At 47.2% G+C, this 19,603-nt stretch overlaps 1 protein-coding gene across 1 annotated transcript in view; it reads right to left on the bottom strand.

The window, feature by feature from the left end:
* Positions 1 to 22: 22 nt before the first annotated feature.
* LOC117668168 (uncharacterized) overlaps positions 23 to 19,603 on the bottom strand; it is a 59,376-nt gene continuing 39,795 nt past the window's right edge. The window contains exons 12-17 of the mRNA XM_087885334.1: positions 12,033 to 12,278; positions 8,675 to 8,950; positions 6,432 to 6,719; positions 4,655 to 4,720; positions 1,973 to 2,085; positions 23 to 727 (exon numbers count right to left, since the gene is read on the bottom strand). Coding sequence (XP_087741460.1) covers positions 548 to 727; positions 1,973 to 2,085; positions 4,655 to 4,720; positions 6,432 to 6,719; positions 8,675 to 8,950; positions 12,033 to 12,278 — 1,169 coding nt within the window. The 3' untranslated portion in view covers positions 23 to 547. The remainder of the gene's footprint in view (positions 728 to 1,972; positions 2,086 to 4,654; positions 4,721 to 6,431; positions 6,720 to 8,674; positions 8,951 to 12,032; positions 12,279 to 19,603) is intronic.

Raw genomic sequence — 19,603 nt, 5'->3', positions numbered from 1 at the left:
CACACAAGGAATTTGTCTTGGTGCATATGCTCTCAGTGTACATAAAAGAAAAGATACGTAAGTAACCAACGTTGGAAGATGCCATGCACCAAATACTCCATTAATACTTCTCTTTTTTGCATGTGTGTAACAGTGACCAACAGTAGCACTTCCTTAGCAAAGTTTTTGTCACGTTTCTTAGCTGGCTGCGTGTTTCTTTGTCCTTCATTCACTCAAAAGTTATCATCCTTTCAAACAGTGTTTCTACATCTTCTTTTACACTTACAGTGTTTTTGCTCAATATTCTACAGTAACAGCATCGCTTCTTAGCTGACTGTGTGTTTCTTTGTCCTTCATTCACTCAAAAGTTATCATCCTTTCAGTGTTTCTACATCTTCTTTTACACTTACAGTGTTTTTGCTCAATATTCTACAGTAACAGCATCGCTGTCATAATTTTTTTTTTAATCTACAGATAACCTGATGCCTTCTTTAAATTTCCTGACAGAGGCAAGGATAGAAAACGGACCCAGGCAATGCAGGCGAGCTGTTTTCCAACAGCTGGAAGTTCAAAAGCTGCCACGCCGGCTGTCTGGCTGCCTTTCTTTGGCCATTGCCTGGAGAAATGTCTGCTCAGCCTCTGTGCGCCGTAATATGTCCCTCTGCAACCTCTTTTCTCGTTTACGTAACGTTGGCACAGCAGCATCAGGAGCCCACTGGGGCCCCAGCCCTGCACATAACATCTCCTGCTGCAAAGAGAGAAAATGGAGAAGTGTTGGAATACATTGTTGGAATGTATTTTGTGCAACAAGTACAACAGTATTCAGCCAGTAGATGGCAATGTTTGTAAGTTTGTATCTATGATATATACCCGTGATGGCGAATCTATGGCACGCGTGCCAGAGGTGGCATGCAGAGCCCTCTCTGTGGGCACACGCACCATCGCCAGCTGCTCTTCTGGTTTCCGGCCAGCTGGTCTTTGTGGGTGCTGGAGCGCCGGAAAATGGCCTGAAAACAGCCAAAAAACAGGCATGCGTGCACCAGCCAGCTGGTTTTCGTGTTTCCAGTACTCCAGAGTGCGCAAAGACCAGCTGGCTGGCGTGGATGCACGTGCCGGAAACCCAAAGACCATCTGGCATGACGCCAGCCAGCTTGTCTTTGGGTTTCTGGCGTTCTGGTGTGCGCACATGCACACACATGCACGCGTGTTCCGGTTTGGGCACTTGGTGCCGTAAAGGTTCACCATCACTGATATATACTCTATGTCTTTTTGGTCTGAGTAAAGTTTCCTGTTTCCATGTTACAATTAAGCAGTAAAGCACATGGTGACTGTGCACTTTGTGCTATAGGGCTATATAAACAGAATTTCTAGTAGGAAATCAGCACTACAAGTTTGTATAGGGATGTGTGTTTTCTTTCCTTCCCTTATCAATTAATTCCTCCCACTGTGACCTCAACAGGCAGGAAGAAAAGCAGCCAAAGAGGAGACAGGCTTGCAATTCCCATTCTTACAAACAACTCCTGGTGAGGGGGTGTCCTCACTTTTCTCCCAGGTTCCCTTATCCCTTCAGCTCATTTGGCGATGGCCTCCTGTATTTTTCCAGCCCTCCCCCACCCCATTTTTCTCTCCCTCCTCTCCAGTCCACCTTGGGCAAAAATCCCCCATTTTCTCAGGGTGCCCTAAATCCTGCTCATGGCTCCTTCCCTGTTTCTCTCTCCTTGCTTGGAACTGCTGGGCCTGAAAAGGCGAGCTGGGCCAGATCTTCCTGCAGAGAACTTAATTGGAGGATCACAGCAGGACTGGAGGTCCCAGACAGCCTAGGATCCCCTCCATGGGTCTGTTGAAAAGATTTGGGGGACAAACTCCCCTTTCCAACAACCCTGATGGTCTTGGCATTCAGCTATATTCCAACTCCAGAGTTTTACCTCTTAAATAGACTCCACCAGTAGTGATATAGACTTAACACTGAGGTTATTTGGGGTTGAAGCATTACCTGTGATTCAATCTTATCTCGGACATAGGAAGAAACCAGCCTTTCTGGAAAACCGGGATCAGGGTAAGTTGTCACTTCCTGAGGGAGATCTTTCCTCCGTCTCCACCACCGGCCTGAGAGACAGCAAAAAAAAAAAAGATGGTTAGGTTATTTCCGGGGGAGGAACTCCGATCTGGGTTGGGGAAGGATTTATGCCGGAGACTTCCAGGAGGCTCAGATGGGACAACTGCCTGGATTACAACCCAGCATCTTCAATCAATCGATCAGAATAGAGTTGGAAGGAACCTTGGAGGTCTTCTAGTCAGCCCTCCTGTGTCCAAACTGGAACACGCGTGCATGTGTGTGCAGGGGTGAAATCTAAAATTTTTCCCTACCGGTTCTATGGGCGGGGCTTGGTGGTAGGGGTGTCCTGTGACTGAGCGGGCGTGGCCAACTTGATGTCACTCACAGCCACGCCCACTCAGTCACAAGACCCCCTCCCACCAAGCTACGTCCACAAATCCCGGTAGGAAAACGTTTTAAATTTCTATTCTGCCACCCACTCGCCACCCATTCTCTCTTCGCTTTGGGTCGGGGCCCAAGGATGCACCATTCCCTGGAGCCCTGGAACCGCCACCTGCTTGCCGCCTGCCTCAACCAGGTTGGGGAATGCACCATTCCCCGACACCAGCCTTGCCTCGGAGCCGCTGCCCACTCTCTCACCAGACCACCCTAACGATGCCCGTGATGTGATGTCTCGCTGCCTGGAGGCCGTGCAGGTCTGGATGGGGAGGAACAGGCTCAGACTCAACCCCTCCAAGACCGAGTGGCTGTGGCTTCCGGCACCCCGATATAGTCAGCAGGTGCCATCGCTGACTATTGGGGGTGAATCTTTGCCCCCCACAGAGAGGGCTCGCAATCTGGGTGTCCTCCTGGACACACGGCTGTCTTTAGAAGAGCATATGACGGCCGTGGCCAGGGGGGCCTTTTATCAGGTTCGCCTGATTTGCCAGTTGAAGCCCTTTCTGGACCGGGACGCCCTGCGCACGGTCACTCACGCCCTTGTTACCTCCCGGTTGGACTATTGTAATGCTCTCTACATGGGGCTCCCCTTGAAGAGGATTCGGAGGCTCCAACTCGTCCAGAATGCGGCCGCGCGGGTGGTTATGGGCGCAACTCATTGTGCCCACGTGACACCCCTCCTGCACGAGCTGCACTGGCTCCCACTGGTCTTCCGGGTGCGATTCAAGGTGTTGGTTACCACCTTTAAAGCGCTCCATGGCATAGGACCTGGGTACCTTCAAGACCGTCTTCTGCCACCAGTAGCCTCCCACCGGCCAGTCCGCTCCCACAGAGAGGGTCTCCTCAGGGTGCCATCGACCAAGTTATGTCGGCTGGCGACACCCAGGGGGAGGGCCTTCTCTGTGGGAGCCCCTGCCCTTTGGAATGAACTGCTCCCAGAAATACGTAAGATCTCCGACCTCTGGGTGTTTCGCTGTGCACTGAAGACCCTGTTGTTCCGCCAGGCTGGGCTATCAACATAATAATTTTAAATTGGGGTATTTTAAATTTCTGGGATTTTAATTGGAGCCTAATCTATTTAATCGTTTTAAATTTTTAATTGATGTTTTGTTTTGTGTTTTTAAATAGGCTGTACACTGCCCTGAGTCCTTCAGGAGAAGGGCGGTATAGAAATAAAATAATAATAATAATAATAATAATAATAATAATAATAATAATAATAGTTGTTGTTGTTGTTGTTGTTGTTGTTGTTGTTATTATTATTATTATTATTATTATTATTATTATTATCGCCAAGCGGCGTGTCCTTACCTTTCTCCCGCAGTTGGCTGTCAGGGAAGGCAAGCGCCCAAAAGTTACCAGAGTCGCTTACTTTCCTTCTTGAATGAGCCGCCACCATCGCCGCCCTGGTCCATTCACCGGCTGCACAAGCGCACACCCAACCTGCCGCTGATGAGTGAATTAAATAAACGGTATGTGCTTGTGCAGTCGGTGCATGGACCAGAGCGGCGATGGTAGCGGCTCATTCAAGAAGGAGAGTGAGCGACTCCGGTAACATTCGGGCACTTGCCTTCCCTGACAGCCAGCCGCAGGAGAAAGGTGAGCAGTAGGATACACCGCCTGGCGAAGGGCGAGCAGGCAGCGGCTCCGCGGCAAGTCTGGAGTCAGGGAATGTTGCATTCCCCGACTCTGCGGAATGGGGCGGGTGGGCGGGTGGGCGGAGCCTCCAGCTACCATTGCTACCAGTTCTCTGGCCATCATCACTACCGGATCAGCCGATCCGGTCCGATCCGGTAGCATTTCACCCCTGTATGTGTGCATGTGCGTGCGCTGGAATGCCAGAAACCCGAAGACCAGCTGGTTGTTGCACACATGCCTGTTTTTTGGCTGTTTTTTGGCCATTTTCAGGCCGTTTTCCGGTGCTCCAGCACCCGCAAAGAACAGCTGGCCGGAAACCAGAAGAGCAGCTGGCGAGGGTGCGCCTGCCCACAGAGAGGGCTCCGTATGCCACCTGTGGCACGCTTGCCATAGGTTCGCCATCACGGCCTCACGGCTATTGTGGGAATCGTGGGTGAAACTCTCAGAGAGGCTGTGCCATTCACACCAGCTCAGTCAACACAGAAAGACACAGAAGTGGGGGTGGGGGTGGGAGGTATCAGTGGATGAGTTTGTTTCACTTACATATCAGGAAGAGAATCCCAGCTCCCAAGATTGTGGCAGTCACAAATCCCACAGGAATCCGCCACCCTGTAGTTAAACAAGGAGAAAGATGGTTCTGATTAGACAGATGCTGCATTCCCGGAAGTGGAGATTCTGAGCAATGGAAGCATTTCCCAACCTGCTTTGGCCTCCAGGCAGTGCCCCCTCCCCCACTTGAAGGATGACCAAATGACTGCAAAGAATGTATTTATAAATATATGTATTTATGGCACTAGACAATCTGTGGCCTCTTGTGGTCCGCCAGCAGACTGCGGAGCTGGCAGCGGAGTCGGACAGCGATGAGGCAGAGGAAGAACATGGGCCAGTCCTGGAGGCTGGGGAAGGCCCGGATGAGGGCTCTGCAGCGGAGGCAGAGATGGGGCCAGGGCCATCGGGGAGTGATGTGCGGACTCCGGAGCCTCCCGAGGCTGACAGCAGAGAGGCAGAGGAACAGGAGGAGCCTGTTCGTAGTGCACGTATGAAAAGAGCTGCCAGAAGGCGAGAGCAGCTAGAACAAAGAGGAGGACTCGGGAGTAGGGCGAAGAGATGATTGGCCCCTCCCATAAGGCTTAAAAGACCAGCAACGGCTCTTGGGCTCTTTGTCGGAAAACAACATTGATAGACTTGTTCTTGTCTTGCTGCACTTATCTCTTGTCGGCATCTTCTGCTTCTGAACTTTTGCCAAGAGAAGCCTTTGGCAGTTTGCCTAATTATACCAAGGTTGGTGATTAGACTGAAGAATTTGCGTTATGAAGAATTTGTTTTGATTTAGTTTGGACTCCGCTGAGAATGAGTTAATTCTCAGCTGTTCTAATAAAGTCTGTTTGTTCTTGGAACTGTTCGCGTCGACTACTACCTACTTGGGCCTGGGTCACAACATGGCCTGTTGGGTCATTTGTATCAGAGACATGTCTTTACCGAAGCTTGAAAACAGAATGATGATGGGTGGGAAAATAGTAGTGGGAGAAAAAGCAATTTTCAACTTCCCGCAGGCTTCCCCATTGACTTTCCTTGCAGGAAACGGACAGAGAGAATTGGAAATGACGACGACGTGACTGTGGCTGATTGCAGCGGTGTGGCATTGCCGAATTTCAATTCCGTGAGAGTAATGAGTCCCAGATTTTGGAGCCATTCTTTAAGTTACTTCATCTGATTCAAAGATTGTTGCCCTATGATATACCATTTTGCCCAATTGAAGATTACAAACAGATAGACAAGAGAATTTTAGAAGCGTATAGATAGGTATCTACAGTAGATATTCTTCTGCAATCAGAATTCTGCAATTCTTTTGCACCTTCGGACACAACACCTGTTTGCTGTGGATTTAATTACAAACTGGACTATTCAAACTGTGTGTATTTTTGTCTGTGTTATCGGAGTAAAAGTTCTTGGCAGGCAGCCATGGAGTTGCTGCCAAATTCCTTATCACTGACGTTGAGTGTTTGAAGAGTTTATTTAACCCTCGGCTGGCTGGTTGGGTGTGTGTGTGGTACGGGGACAGAATGCCATCCCTGCCCTACCAAAATCTACCCTTAGTATAACATAGCTTAACCATACCATATCTTCATATATTTGTTTCTCAAGTTCCCACTTCCGACTCCCCAGTCAAAAATAACTTCTCTCCCATCACTAAATGCAGAACTTGCTGTTCTCTGCCTGAAATCTAGAGTTAATACGGAAGAAAACTTGACTTTCTTCTCCCTACATTTTCCAACGTTGCTGAAAAAAATCTACATGTCATAAGCACTCAATATCTCACCTCTTTCCTCCTTGAAAGCCAATATCAGGGGCTCCTGCAAGCCGTCATGCTCCAGGTGACACCGAAAACGGTCCTTCTCCTTGGGGTCGATCTCAATGCTGATCCAGACATAATAGGTCCCGTCTGAATTGAGGACCACAGTCCTACGGAAAGTCTCTTGTTCCCAGTTCTCACCATCCCTCGTCCAGGTGGCCTGGATCTCCTTGGGGTAGAAGCCAAAGGCCTGGCAGATGAGGACCTCCAGGCTGTCATCCAGCACCTTGTGAATCACCTTCCCCACTGGGGGCTCTGCAGAAACAGCAACAACACAAATCTCAGGATTTTCTGGCCAGGTAATAGAAGAGCAGAAATAGCCTGATTTCAACACCTTCTCCCACTGCTTCCTCTCCTGTCCTGAACCCGAGGGAACCTCAAAAATGGGCCGTTGGAGGTCTTTACATTTGTTTTTGAAAGGGGTACATGACATTTTGAATAAAGTTGTCACTCTGATTAAAATCATCGGGGGTTGATTCAGTTTTGTCACCCCAAACTGTTGTGGCCCACCAGCGGTCTGCGCGGATTGTGGCTGATCCCGACGAGGAGGAGGCTGGTGTGGTGCTGCGCCAGCAGCCTGTGCAGCCGGCGCTCGAGTCGAACAGCGAGGAGGCTGGAGAAGATGTGGTGCCAGAGGCAGGGATTCAGTCAGGGCCTTCAGAACCTCCAGAGGCTCCTTTAAGTGAAGAGGATGAAGTGGAAGAGCATCTTCTCAATGCACGGGCATGCAGAGCTGCCAAAAGACAGGAGTGGTTCCTCAGGAGGAGGTCTCCTCGAGAGTAAGGCTTGGGGCTAACTGGCCACTCCCCTAGCTTATTTAAGAAAGTACGCAGTTTGCAACGAGCTGCAGGAAACAACCTTAGTTCGCTAATCATCGCGTTGGGATGTCTCTGCAACCTTGCTTCTGGGCTTTCTGCCAACTTCAGTAAGACTCTAACTATCTTATCTGTGGAATTCTGGCAGGCTGTTAAGAACGCTTATTAACAGCCTGGTTTAGCTCAACAGACAGAAGCACTGTAATTTAACACCAGCTGTCTGCAATTTCTGCTAGTTCGAATCTCGCCAGGCTCAAGGTTGACTCAGCCTTCCATCCTTTCTAAGGTAGGCAAATTGAGGACCCAGTTTGTGGGGGCAATAAGCTGACTTTGTATAAATATACAAAAGGATGAAGGCTATTGCTTAACGCACTGTAAGCCGCCCTGAGTCTCCGGAGAAGGGCAGCATATAAATCAAATTTTTTAAAAAAGAAAAAACCTGTGTTATTTGAGTAAACTAAGTTTTGTTCAGAGTTTGTGTGTGCTGTGTTCTTTGGGATCCGTAGCTGGGGCAAAACACAAACTGAATTTGTTCAAGCTGTTCTAGATGGAAATCAGGAACAATGGCACTAGCACTTAGACTTATATACCGCTTCACAGTGCTTTGCAGTCCTCTCTAAGCAGTTTACAGAGTCAGCCTATTGCCCTAACAATCTGGGTCCTCATTTTACCGACCTCAGAAGGATGGAAGGCTGAGTCAATCTTGAGCGGGTGAGAATTGAACTGCTGGCAGCCGGCAGTCAACCAAAGTAGCCTGCAGTACCGCATTCTAACCACTGGGCCACCACGCCTCTAACAACCTTATCTTTTGGTTCAGCCCCAAACGCAGGATGTGGGAATTACAATTTCTTCTGCTGTGTACGTTTTTTCTTGTGGAAATGCAAATAGATCTCGCCCTTCCTCCATCGCATCACTGGTTTCTTTTTTTTAAAACTCTTGGGAAAAGAGAAGAGCCTGTAGTACAGTGGACTAAAGCACTGTTATTAACATCTGCTGCTTGCAATTACTGCAAGTTCAAATCCCACCAGGCTCAAGGTTGACTCAGCCTTCCATCCTTTCAAAGGTAGGTGAAATGAGGACCCAGATTGTGGGGGCAATAAGCTGACTTTGTATAAATATACAAAAGTATGAAGGCTATTGCTTAACGCACTGTAAGCCGCCCTGAGTCTCCGGAGAAAGGTGGCATATAAATTAAAGCAAAAAAGAAAAAAGAAAAAAGAGAGGTATTGATGGTTATTTTTTCCCATTGGTCTATACCCAGATCTCTTTCTGCCAAACATTTGAAAGGTGGCTTGGCTGTGTGGGGCAAAAATAATATAGGGAGGGGGAGAACAGAAATCCCATGGAAACACTGCACAAGGGAGCATCCCACCCACCCACCCCTTAGCCACTCACTGGTCCTTTCCAGAGCCTCCTCCCTGTAGGACTGGTATATCTTCAGCCACTCAATGCAGGTCTCCTCCAGGTAGACTTTATTCCCCTGGGACCACCTTAGATCCTCCTCCCACGTCTCCTTGACCTTCTCGGCCTGGGGCTGAGCTGCCACCCAGGTGAGGGTCTCCTTCTCGAAGCTGAGGAAGTCCATCCCATTGTAGCCATAGCGGAAAACTCCATCTTTGTTCCCATCTTCCCGGAGCTCACAGCCCAAAATCACCTGCCAGGTATCAAGCCCTGAAAGAGATCCAGAGAGGGGTGGGTGAGAAGGTCCCAGAATTACTCTTCTCAGGCCCCCTCCTCGGGCAGTTGATAACAACCTTATCAACTGCCTTGATTCAAACTCATTTCACAAGTGTCTCACTTAGCAGCAGAAACATTGGGCTCAATTGCAGTCGTAAGTCGAGGACGACCTGTATTGCAAGCTAATTCTGCTGACTGCCAGCAGTTCGATCCTGACCGGCTCAAGGTTGAAATCTTCTTCACTGGTTCCTTAAGTGTTCTTGCTATTAAAGACTCAGACAAGGAGTCTTGACCTTATCTGGCCAGCAGAGGGAGCCCCAGTCTGTCTTTCCCCTTTTATCCCACAGGAAGGAAAGTGATTTATTTTATTTTAGTTTATTTTTTAATCAACATAAGTGCTTAATGAACAGGGCATTTTCTGAGTCATTTTACTTATACAAGCTAATACAGAATAGAACAGAACAGAATTTTTATTGGCCAAGTGTAATTGGACACACAAGGAATTTGTCTTGGTGCATAAGCTCTCAGTGTACATAAAAGAAAAGATATGTTCATCAAGAATCATAAGGTACAATACTTAATGATAGTCATAGGGTACAAATAAGCAATCAGGAAACAATATCAATATAAATCGTAAGGATACCAGCAACAAGGTTACAGTCATACAGTCATAAGTATGTATATTCATAATCACAATCACAATCACAACAACAATAATAAAAACAGACTAATTCTGCTGACTGCCAGCAGTTCGATCCTGACCGGCTCAAGTTTGACTCAACCTTCCATCCTTTCAAGGTCGATAAAACCCAGATTGTTGGGGGCAATAGGCTGAGTCAGTAAACTGCTTAGAGAGGGCTGTAAAGCACTGTGTAAAGTCTAAATGCTACTGCTATCGCTATGCTGTTTTCTGGCCAAGAAATTTAATAACAGAAAATGCCTCATTTAAACATCGTCTCCACTGCTTCCTAAGTGTTACTGCTATTAAAGACTCAGGCAAGGAGTCTTGACCTTATCTGACCAGCAGAGGGAGCCCCAGTATGTCTTTCCCCTCTTAGTCCACAGAGAGAAAAGTGGTTTTTTTAAAAAAATATTTTTTAATTTTTTTTTAATCAATGTAAGTGCTTAATGAACAGTGCATTTTCTGAGTCATTTTTACTTATACAAGCTAATATTCATAATCATAATATTAATACTAATAATAAAAATCATAACAGTTATATATTGTTTACTTGTATATACTAGTACCGTGATGGCGAACCTATGGCACACGTGCCACCATATCAGTGGGCATGTGAGCTCAGCTCCAGAGTGCATGCGCATGCCAGCCAGCTGATTTTCAGGTCTTCTGGGCCCACTAGAGAGTCCAAGAGTCCTCCGGACGGCCTGGGGAAGGCCTATTTTTCTTTCTCACCTGGTTCCAGGACCTCTCTAGGAGTTTGGGGAGGGCAAAAACGGCCTTCCCCACCCCCATGGAGGTCCTCTGGAGGCCAAAAAAGGGCCATTTGACAACTTCCGGAGGCCGAAAACGGCCCATTTGACAACTTCCGGAGGCCGAAAACGGCCCGTTTGACAACTTCCGGAGGCCGAAAACGGCCCGTTTGACAACTTCCGGTGGAGCCAGAAGTTGTCAAATGGGCCGTTTTTGGCCTCCGGAGGACCTCCGGAGGGGTGAGGAAGGCCATTTTCTCCCTCCCCAGACTCCTAGAGAGGCCCTGGAGGCTGGGGACAGCAAAAAACGGGCCTTCCAGTCCCACTGGAAGTTGTTAAACGGCCCATTTTCGGCCTCCAGAGGACCTCCGGAGAGGTGGAGAAGGCTGTTTTCGCCCTCCCCAGACTCCTAGAGAGGCCCTGGAACCAGGTGAGAAAAAAACCCGGGCCTACTGGGCCATCACGTGCCAGGAGGGGTGCGTCACATCCACATACAGAGGGTGGGGGTAGGGTGCATAGAATTATGGGTGTGGGCACGTATGCGCGCGACTCCCCTGGCCCCCCCTCCTGGCACATGATGGCAAAAAGGTTAGCCATCACTGTACGTGTGTGTGTGTGTGTCTGTGTGTGTGTCTGTGTGTGTGTCTGTGTATGTTTTCTGAGGTTTTCGTGGGTATTTGTATGTAGGTCTTTGGTTATTCGGGTTTTCTCCAGCGTAAAATTGAGAAACAGCTGCGATCTCACATTGCTCCTAGAAGCACGAAGCCGAAAACACCAGCCTGAAGATGACAAATGAGACTTCGTCGAAACGTCGCCAAGACACTTCCAATTTTACGCGGGAGAAAACCCGAATAACCAAAGACATATATATATATATATATGTATGTATGTATGTATGTATGTATGTGTGTGTGTTTGTGTGTATATATATATATATATATATATATATATATATATATATATATATATATATATATATATGAGGGATGTGATGGCTCAGTGGCTAAGACACTGAGCTTGTCAATCAGAAAGGTCAGCAGTTCAGTGATTCATAGTGAGCTCCCGTTACTTGTCCCAGCTTCTGCCAACCTAGCAGTTTGAAAGCATGTAAAAATGCAAGTAGAAAAATAGGGACCACCTTATGCATCTTCGGTGTTTAGTGATGCTGGCTACATGACCACGGAGACGTCTTCCGGGAGCACTGGCTCTTCAACTTTGAAACGGAGATGAACACCGGCCCCTAGAATCAGGAACGACTAGCACATATGTGCAAGGGGAACTATAACCTTTACCTTATATAATAATAGTCGTTCATCATTTACTTGTACCTAGTAAATAATCTTTTCTCTTCTAGTTTCTACTTCTATTGTCTAACCACTGGTAAAACATGTTGAGAAATATTCTGATTCTTCCTTATCCTTTATTTTTACTGTCAGACTATCCATCTCTGCACAGTCTAATATCTTTTTAGACTGTGCAAGGAGGAAAGTGTTTTATGGGGAGTGCAATTAACCCTTTTTGGGTAAGGACCAGGCCGTGAAGAATATCTAAATGTGGGAGAAAATTGGGGGGGAGGGGTGGGATCACATCTTTGCAGAAAAGAAAGTCTAACCTGGACATCAAAAGTGTCAGGGCTTCTGCTCACCTTCAGTCGGTTGGTTGCATTTCGACAAATTCTCCAGGGCTGTCCCGAATACCCAACCACGTGCCAGGTATGTCTCCTTCTCCGCCTCCTCCATCCAGGGCACCAGAGGCTCCATCCTCCCGGTGAGGCTGTCATAGTGAGTGATGGGCTGGTCATCCAGGTAGCCCCTAATGGAGAACCGAGGCAGCCCCTGGCTGGGCTCTAATAGTAGTAGGTAGAAATAACGCAGGGAGTGCGAAGGAGAGCCTGGGAAGGGAGAAGGGCTCCAATATTTTATTGTGACCACAGTAATCCTCCCCCTAGCAAGTGGGCCTACCTCTTTGCCTGGGAAAATCCATGCCTTTAAACACAAGGAGGAAGCCCCCCAGCAGCTATTAGCCCATCTTGGAAACCTCTGGCCAGGTCAAGTTAAGATGTCCCCATGCCCCACCCCCCCAGCTCGGGGTTCCCAGTTCAGCTCGTGAACTGACCTCAACCGCAACCCCTCCTCCTTGGTGACCATCGGGATGCGATCTGACTGAAGCTTTCTTGTTAGAGCGGGAGACCTAATTGGCTCCCCAGAGAAACAACCTCCTACCCACCCAATGAGGTTTTCTGATCAGGAGGGGAAGAAGTGGAGTGGAGTGGAGTGGAGTACAGTAGAGCAGAGCAGAGCAGAGGAGAAATTAGAATGGAATGGAATCGAGGAAAGTGGAATAGAATAGAACAGAACAGAACAGAATCAAACAATGGAATGAAATGGAATAGAATAGAGTATGGAATGGAATGGAATGGAATGGAATGGAATGGAATGGAATAGAGTAAAGAATAGAATAGGATGGGATGGGATGGGATGGGATGGGATGGGATAGGATAGGATAGGATAGGATTCGATAGGATAGGTTAGGATAGGATAGGATAGGATAGGATAGGATAGGATAGGATAGGATAGGATAGGATAGGATAGGACAGGACAGGACAGGACAGGACAGGACAGGACAGGACAGAACAGAACAGAACAGAACGGAGCAGAATCAAACAATGGAATGAAATGGAATAGAATATGGCATGGAATGGAATAGAATAGAATAAAGAATAGAATAGAATAGAATAGAATAGAATAGAATAGAATAGAATAGAATAGAACAGAACAGAACAGAACAGAACAGAACAGAATAGAATAGAATAGAATCAAACAATGGAATGAAATGGAATAGAATATGGAATGGAATGGAATGGAATGGAATGGAATAGAATAGAATAGAATAGAATCAAACAATGGAATGAAATGGAATAGAATATGGAATAGAATAGAATAGAATAGAATAGAATAGAATAGAATAGAATAGAATAGAATAGAATAGAATAGAATCAAACAATGGAATGAAATGGAATAGAATATGGGATGGAATAGAATAGAATAGAATAGAATAGAATAGAATAGAATAGAATAGAATAGAATAGAATAGAATAGAATCAAACAATGGAATGAAATGGAATAGAATATGGGATGGAATAGAATAGAATAGAATAGAATAGAATAGAATAGAATAGAATAGAATAGAATCAAACAATGGAATGAAATGGAATAGAATATGGGATGGAATAGAATAGAATAGAATATGGAATAGAATAGAATAGAATAGAATAGAATAGAATAGAATAGAATAGAATAGAATAGAATAGAATAGAATATGGAATGGAATGGGATAGGATAGGATAGGATAGGATAGGATTACAGCTATATAGTATAATACAGACGTGATGATGAATACGTGAAATGGATACGGATAAAAGGGAACATTAGGACAGGGATGGAACGCTCCTTATTATCATCATGAGCCAGGAGGGGAGGCGGGGGAGGACCAGGGGGTTGAACTGAGAACGTTCCTCTTTTCACTTCCGCTCCGTTTCCTCCGAAGTGCAAATGCTAGCTGATTTCAAAAGAAACAGTGAAAGTTGTTTGGGGAAGCGCGAAGGAAAGGATTTTGGGACGGAGGAGGGGGGAGAGAGAGAGAGAGAGAGAGGGAGGGAGAGAGGGAGGGAGGGAGGGAGGGAGAGAGAGAGAGATTCAGGCAGGACCCTCCCCCTCCATTCCTGCTTTCCCTCCCACACTCCCCGAGGTCGCAACTCCTTTGTGGGATTCTGAACATTCCCTTCCCACTTTCACTTTTCTCAGAAACGGGGCGGGAATGGATTCCAAATGAAATGCGCGGAGTTCTTAAGCGACGCTCAGCGGAGCACAAAAGAAGGAAGAAAGTCGGCTGGGGAGGGGAGAGGAGACGCCCAGCCTGGGACTCGATCTCCCCCTTACTTTCTGCTGCTTCTCACCCCCCCCTCCCCCGCCAGGAACTCACCGCAGCAGCCTGCCGGCACTAAGACCCCCAACGCCGCCCCCAGCACCCAGAGGGACGCCTGGCATAGCAGCAGCATCTTCTAACCACCCGGGGCATTCGTGGGCATTTCCCAACCGGGGCCACTTTCACTCCGCCCCCGTCCCGAGCTCCGCTGAAGCTCTCCGCCCCATTCAGCCCATCATTCAAGCCAATTCTTTATAAAAAAAGCTGCCAATTCGTTTAGACAACAGCCCTGCGAGGTAGGCTGAGCTGATAAATGAGGTTCATGGGCTTCAGAGTGGGGCCCAGACCATGGTGGTACCTGACGGGCTTTGCCTGGTGCTGGGGACTAAGCCAGGTTGGATCCATCCCCTGCTTGAAGAGTCAGATGCAGGCCAGGGGTGAGATCCAGCAGGTACTGACAGGTTCTGGAGAACCGGTAGCGGAAATTTTGAGTAGTTCGGAGAACCGGCAAACACCACCTTTGGCTGGCCCCAGAGTGGGGTGGGAATGGAGATTTTGCAATTTCCTTCCCCTGGAGTGGGGTGGGAATGGAGATTTTGCAATTTCCTTCCCCTGGAGTGGGGTGGGAATGGAGATTTTGCAATTTCCTTCCCCTGGAGTGGGGTGGGAATGGAGATTTTGCAGTATCCTTCCCCTGCCACGTCCACCAAGTCACACCATGCCCAAGCCACGCCCACAGAACCGGTAGTAAAAAAAAATTGGATTTCACCACCGATCCAGGAGGAGAAGACCTGCACCTTTCCCCCCCAAAAAAGGGGGTGAAAATTTAGGGGGGTCTTATACACCGAATGTAGCCCTGCCCACCCACTGGCCCCCACCCTTTGGCCTCAGAGCAGTTACCTCCTTGCAAGCAAACAGCAAGAAAAAAACAGCTCATTTCAGCTTCAGCACAGCCTAATTAGCACAAGTTGATTGGATCGGCCTCCCGACTCTCAGCTGATTTGCTCTCCGCTGTTTTGCGCCGGCCTCTGCTGTTTGCTGCAAAGAGGTAAATTGCTGGAGCAGATTTTTTTTTCCCTTGTGCTAATCAAGCTATGCTGAAAACGAAAATGAAAGTAAAGCAGGCTGTTTGCTGCAAGGAGGCAAAATTGCTCAGAGGCAGAGGCAGATTTCTTTTTCTTCTTTTCCTCACCAAAAAGATAGGTGCATTTTATAGTCCGGTGCATCTTGTACTCCGAAAAATACGGTATATCTTTGAACAGCTTCTTGGAAGATGGTTGGAGGGGCTAACCAGATCTCTCTTTTTTTGGGGGGGGGAGAGCTTTGTCAGAGAGTTGAAGAAAACCACCACTTCTGAGCCTCTGCCCCCTTCCTCCTGTATTTATTTATTTATTTATTTATTAGTTCGATTTATATGCCGCCCTTCTCTGGAGACTCAGGGTGGCTTACAATGCGTTAAGCAATAGCCTTCATACTTTTGTATATACCTGCTTAGTAGGGCTTTCCCCTCCCCCCAAGCGGTGTTCTTTTTTTATACAAAGTCAGCTTATTGCCCCCACAATCCGGGTCCTCGTTTTACCTACCTCGGAAGGATGGAAGGCTGAGTCAACCTTGAGCCTGGTGAGATTAGAACTCGCACTAATTGCAGGCAGCTGGCAACTTAAGTGCTACTTGAACAGCACTTAGTCCACTGCGCCACAGAGGCACAGTACTAATAAGCAGGACAAAGAAACAGAATTACAGAAATGGAAGGTGCTTGGAGGTCTTCAAGGCCAATCCACGCCTCATTCAGGAGACCCTATACAATTTCAGACAAATGATTGTCCAATCTCTTCTTAAAAGCCTCCAGAGATGGAAGGCAAGCTGCTTCACTGATTAATTATTCTCAGTGTCAGGAAATTTCACCTTAGTTCTAGATTGCTTCTCTCCTTGATTAATTTCCATCCGTTGCTTCTTGTCCTGCCCTCAGGGGCTTTGGAGAATAGCTTGACTCCCTCTTCTTTGTGGCAGCCCCTGAGATCTTGGAACATATCATGTCTCCCCTATTCATCCTTTTCATTAAACTAGACATGCCCAGTTCCTGCAACCGTTCTTCATATGTTTTAGCCTCCAGTCCTCTAATTGTCTTTGCTGCTCTTCTCTGCACTCTTTTTAGAGTCTCAGCATCTTTTTTATATCGTGATGACCAAAACTGGACATAGTATTCCAAGTGAGGTCTTACCATGGCATTATAAAGCAGTATTAACACTTCATGTGATCTTGTTGTGGCTCCGTTGCCTGAGCCTTGACTATCGACAGATAGTCAGAGCGCTCCCTCGCTCTGAGAGCGAGAGAGCGGAGTTGGCAAGGCCTCCCTCTCCAGGACCCTCCTCTCTGGCAATGCCTCCGGAGGACACCGAAGGCCAAGAGATAGGCCCAGAGCCAAGCACGTCCCCGCAGCCACAGGTGGACAGCGACAAAGGAGATAAGTGCTGGCTGGATCCTCGGCAGCGGCGCAGGGAGAAGCGTGCACAGCAAAGGGGAAGGCGTGCCAGAGATTAGCTGAGTCACTGGACCACACCCCACAGGGTATAAATGTGGGTGTGGTGGCCGGTTCAGTTTGTGACGAGCAAAAACTGGAAATAATCCATGATCTCTGCGTTACTGGACTTCTGCCTGCCTTGTCGGACTGCATTTGGACTAATCCTTGTATTGCTGAAACTTTGCCTGCTTTATCGGAATGCTTGCAGTCTAATCTTTCTTTTGTGTGAGTAAAGTCTGAATTGGCAGCTAGCCACTGGGTTGCTGCCAGCTTTATCTTCAAAGATTTTGTCGTGTAGCTTATTAACTCCGGGCCGTCTGTGGGGGTGCCTGTGTGGGACGGGGACAGAACAGATCTCTGTTAATGCAGCCTAGAACTGTGTTGAATTTTTTGGTAGCTGCAGCACACTGCTGGCTCATATTTAAGGGATTGTCCACTATGACTCCAAGATCTCTCTCATAGTTTCTACTGTTGAGCCAGGTACCACCTACTCTGTATCTGTGCATTTGGTTTTTCCTTGCCTAAATGTAGAACTTTACTTTCCTCACCATTAAATTTCATTTTGTTAGCTAGGGCCCAATGTTTGTTGAGATTGTAAAGGAGAAACAAGGTTGTGCACATGAGAAACGGCTTAGGGTGATTGTGAATAAGCACTGTCAATACACAGACACACCGAGTTGTGATATTCTTTTACTTTTAGGAAAAAGGAAAGCAAAGTCCAATAAACAATCCAGGTCATACAAAGATAAAGATAGTTAAATTGTCAATCCAGGGATATTCCAAGAACAAAGTCTTCCTACCAGTTGTTGTAGTCATATGCAATAAAACAGTTCTTTTTGGAGTTGCAAACAGGAACAAGTAGAGGAGTAAAACAATCAGGAAAACAGTAGAAAACAACAAGTAGCAATGATCAAGCAGTGATCATGCAGAGAGAACAGGCAGAGAGGAGCAGAGGTAGCAATAATAATGTAATAAGCATTATAGACATCCATGTAAAATACAAATCCTTAGGCATTCAGGTTTTGCATTAAAAAAATTATTTATTTTATTTATTTATTTATTTATTTAATTTTTTTATACCGCCCTTCTCCCGAAGGACTCAGGGCGGTGAACAGTCAAAATAAACATATATATAAAAACGTGAATAGAAGCAATAAATAATTAAGTCAATTTGGCTTATCAGTTGAGTTAAGATCTTCAGAATAAAATTTACACAATTGGGAAAAGGAAAGAAAAAATTAATTATGCCAGCCCAGCTTGGTGAAAGAGGAAGGTCTTAAGTGCCCGACGGAAAGTACGAAGATCTGGGATTATTCTTATCCCTGGGGGTATCCTGTTCCAAAGGGTAGGTGCCCCCACAGAGAAGGCTCTCCCCCTGGGAACCACCAGTCGACATTGCTTTTTAGTGATGGTACCCTGAGGAGGCCCACTCTGTGGGAGCGTACTGGTTGGTGGGAGGTTATAGGTTGCAGAAGGTGGTCTCGTAGGTACCCAGGTCCTAAGCCATGGAGCACTTTAAAGGTAAGAACCAACACCTTGAAGTGCACTCGGAAGGCCACTGGGAGCCAGTGCAGCTCGCGTAGGAGAGGTGTTACATGTGAGCGCCATGTCGCTCCTAATATCACCCGCGCGGCCGCATTCTGGACCAGTTGGAGCCTCCGCGTGCACCTCAAGGGGAGCCCCATGTAGAGAGCATTACAGTAGTCCAGTCGAGAAGTGACTAGGGCATGAATGACTGTGCATAAGGAGTCCCGATCCAGAAAGGGTCGCAACTGGTGAATCAGGCGAAACTGATAGAAAGCTCTCCTGGCCACGGCTGTCATATGTTCTTCTAAAGACAGCCGCGTGTCCAGGAGGACACCTAGGTTACGAGCCTTCTTCATGGGGGCCAATGTCTCGCCCCCAATAGTCAACGATGGTATCAGCCGGCTATATCGGAACACCGGCAGCCACAGCCACTCGGTCTTGGAAGGGTTGAGTCGGAGCCTGCTTCTCCCCATCCAGAGAATCCAATTACAAACGGCAACATTAAAAAACGGCACAAATAGCACCTCTCAAAAATAAGCGGACCCAGAAAGGAAAAAGCGATCACACCGCCTCCCACTCTGACCTCACTCTATCCGTGTGGGTTTTTTTCGGGGGGGGAGGGGAAACAAGTGGGTCATATCTTCCCCCTGGAAGATTAAAGTGGGGAGGGGGCTGCTGGGCCTTCAGGGGGGAAATCTTCCATAGGGCAGGGGCCGTAACAGAAAAATGCTTTCCGAGAAGTAGGGGCACAGAAGTAGGTGTTTCGCTGCGCTCTGAAGACCCTGTTGTTCCGCCAGGCCGGGCTATTAACATAACGTTTTAAATTGGGGTATTTTAAATTTCTGGGATTTTAATTGGAGCCTAATTATTTAATGATTTTAAATTTTAATTGTTGTTCTGTTTTTGTGTTTTTAAATAGGCTGTACACCGCCCTGAGTCCTTCGGGAGAAGGGCGGTATAGAAATAAAATTATTATTATTATTATTATTATTATTATTACAACGCTTAAGGGAAGAGACCTGCAGTGTGCCCACACCTTACCCGCTCTGGTGGGATGAGCCCCTCAAATAAGGAGGGCTGCCCTATGGGCTCAATTGTGGCCATAAGTCAAGGACCACCTGTAAAGGAATCAATCAATGTTTCATTAACCCCCCAACGGGGCTCCAGATCCTTGGCTGCCAGAAGCAAAGAAAAGGGATCGTAAAAAGACTTGCCGAGGTGCCAAGGATCCTTTTCCTCCTCGG

Source organism: Pantherophis guttatus, chromosome 2, assembly GCF_059756535.1.
Source record: "Pantherophis guttatus breed Tessera chromosome 2, ASM5975653v1, whole genome shotgun sequence".
NCBI classification, from domain to species: Eukaryota; Metazoa; Chordata; class Lepidosauria; order Squamata; family Colubridae; genus Pantherophis; species Pantherophis guttatus.
This window is presented reverse-complemented; position numbering and strand designations above follow the sequence as displayed.